This window comes from Curcuma longa, chromosome 14, assembly GCF_044706935.1.
Source record: "Curcuma longa cultivar G26 ecotype Majalengka, Jawa Barat chromosome 14, ITB_CL_G26_1.1, whole genome shotgun sequence".
In the NCBI taxonomy this organism is placed as follows: Eukaryota; Viridiplantae; Streptophyta; class Magnoliopsida; order Zingiberales; family Zingiberaceae; genus Curcuma; species Curcuma longa.
Window position 1 is genome coordinate 314,957 of NC_133874.1, and position 8,475 is coordinate 323,431.

At 39.7% G+C, this 8,475-nt stretch overlaps 1 protein-coding gene across 1 annotated transcript; it reads right to left on the reverse strand.

The window, feature by feature from the left end:
• Nucleotides 1-409: 409 nt before the first annotated feature.
• LOC141845619 (pentatricopeptide repeat-containing protein ELI1, chloroplastic-like) lies at nucleotides 410-2,290 on the reverse strand. The gene has a single exon (XM_074733681.1). It carries the CDS (start codon nucleotides 2,288-2,290, stop codon nucleotides 587-589), a length of 1,704 nt encoding a protein of 567 aa, XP_074589782.1. The 3' UTR covers nucleotides 410-586.
• Between the last annotated feature and the right edge of the window lie 6,185 nt (nucleotides 2,291-8,475).

Here is an 8,475-nt window from a genome sequence, read left to right on the forward strand (position 1 = left end):
TTAACTTAAATAAAATTTAATTATAAATTTATTTCTCAATTTTTTATTAAGTAATTTATAAATTATTATAATTTTAAATTATTTATAATATGTTAAAAATAAAAAAGAACATATATAAATTTCATCTACTAGATAAACATTTAACATAATTTGTAAACACAATGATAGTATTGGTTGAGTTAGATAAAAAGCTCAAGCACAACTCGAGCTTGATATGCTTTTTAATAAAAAAAGTTTGAATAGGCTCGATGAGTAACTAAAGAAACATAGCTAAGCTAGGCTCATTTACACCCTAAAGAAAGTCCATGATGAAACATGCAGCGCAAGCATTAATTATTCCCTTGTCTAAGTACTTTTTCCCACTAAAAATAAATGAATTTATATTCTACAAATAAATTACATGTGTTAGTATAATGCAGATACTGAAAGTTCAACTACGGGCAAATCTAGTAATATAAGACATGATGCATCTGCTATGAGGATACGTTTGGTTCAACATCTTCATATGTAAACTTATCCTCTCTAGGCTCTAGCTCACATAAAGTCTTGTAATGACATTTTCATATGGAAACCTTTCCTCTCAAGCTCACATAAAATCTTGTAATGACATCTTCATATGGAAACCTATCCTCTCAAGCTCACATACAATCTTGTCCATCTCCGAATGTGATGCATCTCCCACCAGAAACAAATGAATATTGCCAGATATCTCTGTCCAACTGTACCCTGGTTGCTTCTGCACTCTATTTTGCCTCATCATGGCCCTTACTTTAGTCACTTCCCTCCACATACCAGCTGCAGCATAAATATTTGACAACGCCACATATGCCCCCGAGTTTTCAGAATCCAACACGAGTAGCTTCTTAGCCACCGACTCCCCTAACTCAACTTGAGAGTTCGTTTGACAGGCTGCTAGTAAAGCACTCCACGCAACATTCCGTGCTTTAAGTGGCATTCTTCCCATGAATTTGCATGCCTTCTCCAAATGCCCTGCACGGAACAGCATATCGACCAGGGAAGCATAGTGTTCAGCCCTCGGTTGTATCCCATATTTGGAAATCATTAAGCTAAACCAATTTAAGCTATCTTTTATCTTTGCAGCACGTCCCAGAGCAGACAAGATGCTTAGGAAAGTGATGTGATCGGGTGAGATGCCATCTTCTTCCATCTCATTGAACAGAGAAACAACTTTCTCTTGGCAGCCATGCTCCGAGAATGCTGCAATAATTGCATTCCAGGAGACAAGGTCTCTGTTGGGGATGTTACAGAAGAGCAACTCCGAATCACTAATGCACCCGCCCTTGCTGTACATGCTCACCAATGCGTTGCTTAAGGATACGTTCAAATGCCACTTGGTGGTTTTAATAGCGTAAGCATGAACAAGCCTCCCTTGTTGCAGCAAACCAACAGAAGAACATGTTTTTACGACTGCAATTAACGTATAATAGTCAGGTTTCATACCTGTTTCTAGTAGTTGGATGAATAGCTTCAGTGCTTCCCCGGGGTGATCATTGTGAACATAGCCTGACAGCATTGCGTTCCAACAGATTAAATCCTTGTGTTGAATCCCATCAAAAATTTCCCTTGCTTTATCCACTCTACCCTCCTTGCAATACCCGGTGATGACCGCCGTGATTGCAACCAGGTTCTTCTCTGGCATTCTATCGAACAAGTTTAGGGCTTCTTCAAACAGGCCATTTTTGCCGTACGCGCTTATAATGGCACCCCACGATACAGCATTCCTCTTGGGCATTCGGTCGAACAAGTTGCGGGCTCTATCAACTTCCCCTCTGCGAGCGAGTCCGTCGATCATGGCGGTGTATGAGATAACGTTTTTCACAGGCATTTCCAGAAAGAGCCTCTCAGCGATGTCCCAGTGATCGTACCTTACGAGTCCGGAGATGGTAGCGTTCCAGGAAGCCGCGTTCCTACAGCTACAGGGCATGTTGAGGAAATAGTGGAGGGCCTCTTGGGGACGACCGTTGTGGAAACAGCCTGCTATGAGGGAGTTCCAGGAGACGGTGTTGCGGTGAGGCATAGTTTGGAAGAGTCTCTTGGAGCCGTCGAGGTCGGAGTTGTGCCAGTGCGCAGTGAGGATGGCGTTCCAGGAGACGGTGTCGCGCGTGGGCATTTCGTCGAACAGTTGGCGGGCGGCATGGAGCTGACCGATGCGGCCGAGGGAGGCGATCCGGCGGTTGTGATGAAAGAGCTCGGAAGGGGAGAGAGTGCGGCGACGAGGCTTGGCGGAGGAACGTAGTAGAGAAGAAGAGGACTTGGAGAAGGATGACATCCGAGAGTCGTAATGATACCCCTTACAACATATAAGCGCTGATCTTTCTCCTCGCTTCCTTTTCAATTACTTTGTTTTTTTGTTTTTTTAATTTTATTTTAAACCATACAAAAAAAAAAAAAGATAAATCCCAGTCAATCTCACGGACTCAATCCAGATGCCCAGCATCGTTTAATTGTGTTCCTCATTTGAAAGAAAATTCTTGCAAATACACCATAGTTGGGGATCGAACCGCGGATCCCTAAGTCACAATCTGAATATCCTACCGTTGCACCATTGTCCCGCGGACTATTTCAAACTATACAAGTACTCTATCGAAGAGTGCATTCCATTTTAAATTTATCAAAATGTCAAACTAGATTTCATAGATTTTTCTAAATGCACCTCCCCCAAAGTACGAGTAGAAAATATCAATGAAAAAAAATGACAAAAGATTCCATGTGAAAAGGATTTTACTAATAAGAATTGTGAACATGTATTCTAATGACTCCCATATGCAAGCTTACAAAAATTATAAATTTAGGATGCAAATTGTAATTGGACCTAGATAATTCATGTGTGAGCAGGATCTGTTTGTATCGAATGTTGGATTGAATTGGAGTAAAATTTATCCAAGTAAATCAACTTATATTTTACCACTTAAATCCATTTTACTATCTACTCAAGTATGTAATGAATGCATTAATGGTTTTGTCTGAGATGATCAACGTTAATAGAGGATGTAATAACCTAGACAAAAATGGCTGACTATTAATATCATCATTTAATATTGCCAAGGGTCTGAGATCCTATAGAAAGAGGCTGTTGTTGGATTTTTCGGACCGTAAAAATCGCTTTTGCGTTGCGGAAACTCCAAAAATCCATGCCAAAAAGATCCGTACGAAAATATAAATTTTCACATACTCGTTTTTTTATCCTAGATCTATATAATAAGGTCATTACCCTCAATGCGTGCCCTTCGCGTATCCCGCTCGTTCTTGTGATCGTCGGATCTCTAGGGAGTCAAGTATACTCCCCTCTACAATGTATCCACACGGATAAGGAGTAGAGAACCAAAATTCTGGAGTGTGCTAGCACTCCTTAAAATTTCGGCAAGGATGAGAGGGAGAGGAAGAAGAAAGATCTAAGGAGGAAGAAGGAGTGAATGAGATTGAATGAGAAAAATCAATTTCATTCCACCACACTAATGTGGCCAGCCACTTCAAAGCAAAGGGGGGTTACACAACCTCCTTTAATTCCATGAGTTACATCCTTTAGGTAACTCCCATGAGGTGGCATACTTGATGATGTGGAGCATCATCATTGGCCATCATTTATGCCACTTCATCTTGAAGTCATTTGGTCAAGACAAACATTGACCATGAGGTGACATAAGTCAAGTCAACCTTAACCATGGCATGACATAAAGTTAAGTCAAACTTGACCATGACGTGGCATAAAGTCAAGTCAAACTTGACCATCAAGTCACGTCAAACTTAACCATTAAGTCTTCCTTCTCAAGTCAAGTCAAACTTGACTTCCTAATCTCCCAAGGTTGATCAAATCAACTTAATTAGTCTAGTTTGGATTACATTTAATCCAATTTGATTCATCACATGAATATAATCCTCTTGGTTCATCATATGAACCTAATATTCATCTAATTATCCTTTGTGTGTAACCCTATAGGTTCTTGTAACGTTGGCAATGCTTCTAAACCAATTTAGAAACATAAATAATGAGCGGTATCTAGCAACACATCATTGTTACCCAAGTTATAAGAATGTTGAGATCCAACATCACCATTGTGACTACTAATTGTGACTCTCACAATATGTAACCATGTCCTTCTATCCTTGATATCATGATTGATCAAACCAAGGCATAGACCGTGTCATCCTTTAATCAATCCATGTCTTGAACTCCAAGTAGACTCACTTTAATCAAATGAGCTCAATATCTCATATTGACTCATTTGGGTATGGCCATGCACTTTAGTGGTCTCACGCTATCAAGAACTATGATATCACTCCCGTTATATAGGAGGGATATATCCCATCTACATCACTCACATCCCTCCACATAATTTGTTACATACCCGGTAATCGCCTTTATAGTCCACCCATTTACGGGTGACGTTTGACGAAGCCAAAGTACGCAACTCCTTATGTTGGGAACCATGGTGACTTCAGGTCTAAGGATAATAGTCATACTAATAGTCACATGAGAAAGTATATGACACTCATATAACGATCCATGATACTTTCTCATGGTGGATCATTCAGTATACATTCTCTAATACATATCCATGTGTCAACTTGATATCTCATATCCATGACTTGTGAGATCAAGTCATCGTGTTGATCTACATGCTAGTCTCGTCACATTAACATTGTCCCTGAATATTAATACTTGACTATGAATCATTAAGAGTAGTGTTCTCTATATCATCTCACTATCGATTCAACCAATCGATTGATATAGATATGAACTATCTACTCAAGGACGCTATTATACTTAGTTATTTGACACTAATACAAGTATGTATAATAACCATAAAGAAATGCCTTTATAAATATATAGAAATATGATACAATGAGTCCATACATCAATCATCATATGATTGGCTCTAGGGCTTTCTCCGGATTTAGGATAAAGAAATATTTAGCTACCAATCTACCCTTATAGGTATGCGTAAGTCCTTCCATGTCAGTCTTTCTCTTAAAGACCTACTTACACCCAATGAGTTTGACCCCTTCAGGTGGATCAACCAAAGTCCATACTTAATTGGTGTACATGGATTCCGTTTCGGATCTCATGGCCTCTAGCCATTTCTCAGAATCTGGGCTCATCACAACTTCCTGATAGGATGTAGGCTCATTCTCAACGAGTATAACGTCATCATGGTCAGACAAGAGAAATGAGCATCTCTCAGGCTGACGACGTATCCTATCAGACCTACGAAGATGTTGTTTTACTTGAACAGGTTATTGTTCCATAACTTCTTGTGTAACAACCTCATCATCCACAACACTTTGTGGTTCCTATTCAACCTCCATCAAGGCCTTATTGAGATGTATACTAGAATCCTAGCTATGTAAATAAACATTATGAAATGAGAATCACATGCATTTGGTCAATATTTTGAAGTGTCCATTTAATCTATACTGTAGATTAACATGGTGTGCGGAGTCACACACAGAAGACCATGTTATCAGTCCCTTATAGATTATAAACAGTGTTCACAACCAAGATGGATTGGACAAACCATCGGAGTGGTTGTAGTGTAATTTGGTCTTAGTCTGTCTTGACTATAGAATTGCACTAGTACACTAAGTGTGTATTGAGCAGGACCATCTGAGGATTGTTCAATTTATATTGACTATATAATCGAACTAAACCTCTGTTACTATAGATGTACATGCTCTTAATCCCGATATAATAACAAACACGTGTGCTTAATATATACTTCTTTAATTCATCAAAGGGTAAGGTCTAGATCGATAGATCAATAGGCCCGATGAGTTGGGAAGTAGTATTATGTACATGGTGTGTTGTTAATTATAGAAGGAATCTGTGTCCTATAATCTAGGTTGATGATGTCCCCTTGAGGAGCTCATAAGGATTATCATGTAAACCCTGCAGGTGGACTTTGTCCGCATGATAATAAGGTTGAGTGGTACTACTCTTGGATTAGATGTCGATTAAATACGAGTTGTCAGTAACTCATTTTAATTGACGGACATACGATATCTTAAACACAGGGAGACTAATGTACTGATAGTAAGAAGGAGCCCATATTGTAATATGGGATTGGTGCGGTAGTTCGATAATAACTCTTTAGTGGTATGAGTTATTATTGATGAACTAAGGTTGTGTGTTCGGGGTGAGCACGGGAAGCCTTAGCTCATCAGAAGGCCAAAACCAATTCCTCCTCTAGGTCCCTGTTGTAGCCTCTGGGATCCTCAAGTCCATCGTGGATGAAGTCGGAAGAAACTAGGCTTTCGAACCAAAAACAAAGGGGTGTAATCGATCGGGTGATCGATTACACACCTTGGTAATCGATCACCTGATCGATTACCAGAGTTTCTCATACGAAGGCAGGTAATCGATCAGCTGATCGATTACCATGCCTGGTAATCGATCACCTGATCGATTACACGTGTTAATGAGAAAAAGTTACGTGAGTTAATCGATTGTTTGATCGATTAAAGGTTGCGGGTTCGAAAGGAAACTTCCGAAATCATTCCAAATTAATCGATTTGATTGAATCAAATTATACCATGTTTATGGATTAATTATACCATATTTATGGTTATAATTATACCATAAATAAGGGATGACAAGGCAATAAAAGAAGAGGCAAGGAAGGGGTTTGAGAATAACGAAGAGTTTTCTCATGGAGGCTGAGATCTTCTCGGATTAATTATACCATGTTTCTTGTCACGACCCGGAAGATAGCTTGGTAGCCATTGGAGGGAGAATTCTGGTGGAGATATTCTCGAAAGATCGCCCACACAACGTTCGAGAAGAGGAGAGGAATACAGCAGAAGATCAAGAGGTCTTCGGGTACAAACATCGTCCTTCCGAAACGTCGGAAGAAAGGTATAATTTAATGTTTCTGCTTTAATTAAATTATACTTTTATTTTGGATCCTGTAAACCAAACACAAGAGCCCAACGATCGGACAACTTGAGATCGTTTCGGAAAAATTTTTATTCTGCAAGAATTTATCGAAACGGTTTTTCAGTACCTCCCCAGTATCACTGACAATTCCCTGTATACAAACACATATAATAAAGGCCAACACGGCCTATCCATACTACAAAATATGGAATAGATGCTATATAAAAGTAAAAGGTGACCCACACATCCTACACAATACTAACGAGAAAACTCGTCAATACGCAAAACACGAAATCATAGAAACGGTGACACAAGTCCAATAAAGTCCAGTACAATGGAAATGAAATCATAAAGTCCGATACGACAGAAAATGACCAATGATACAGATATATCATCACAAACCACAAATACATCCACACACACAAAGTGTCGTAGTCGTGAGATGGCGTAGCTGGCAGATCTCTGGCATCCTCTGTAAGCTCTACCTGATATCTGGGAAGACAGAAAAATCCCAGGGTCCAAAAGGTGTGAGTACAGATACTCAGTGGTTAATATAGAAAGACAGTGCATGAGGTAAAGAAGTAGCAAAAGAATAGGTACATACCAATGTCATCAAAGTATCAATAAGGTATCTGCAGATAATAAACATCTAACATGGATCTCATGTAATGCAACATATGAATGACATGTCAAACATAGTGCAACAATCAAGAGTCAAACAGGTAGACAATCAAAGTGCAGGATCAGTACGGTCCAATACATATATATCATGCACATGATGCACATATGCATGATGCAACTGCCCCACTCACTACAGCACTCGTGCAAGCATCTGAGGCTGGGATGGCCGGCATCGGGGGATCAGTACTCCGCGCCCTACAATCAAGTAGTCCGGTGATCCAAATCAGAGATCAGAGTCCCGCGTCCGGGTGATCTCGTAGCTATGATAAGCTACAAATCCTATGGCCGATATCTGTACTCTAGTACTCGTCACGGACTGCGTACTGCCATACAGTCTATGAGTACTCGGCTGCGTACTGCCATACAGCCGTTGAGGTAGATCATCGACTCGGCTGCGTACTGCCATACAGCCGTCGACTGCGTACTGCCATACAGTCGCCATCATCAAGATGGAAAATAGGGTATGATAACCACCTATGTAGATATACAACTAAGTCATCTACAATCACGATAAACCCACTCCAATGGGATTTACAATCGTTATCATGCATCATGATGAGATGCTCAATCATATCAATCAGCACCTACTATACTACTCAATATACGTAGGTATAAGCCATGATGATCTCAGGTATCATAAAGAAAGGATCATACCAATAATGATCACAAAGGTCATATCAAGGAAGGAAATAACAATCATGAATAATAATCCAGGGTCAATCGACATAAGGTCAAGCATGATATAACCAGAATAGTAATCAAAGTCTCGAATCATCATGAGCATGAATGGAATCAATAAGCAGATCAACAGATACAGGAAACAAGGTACATGCACTGAAATAAGGTACGAACTGTATTGACCAAATACAGTAAAATCACCCACCTGATGTATCGAAGAT

Excerpts from the sequence above, each read along its gene's own strand:
- LOC141845619 (XM_074733681.1), bottom strand. The coding sequence starts at position 2,290 with ATGTCATCCTTCTCCAAGTCCTCTTCTTCTCTACTACGTTCCTCCGCC.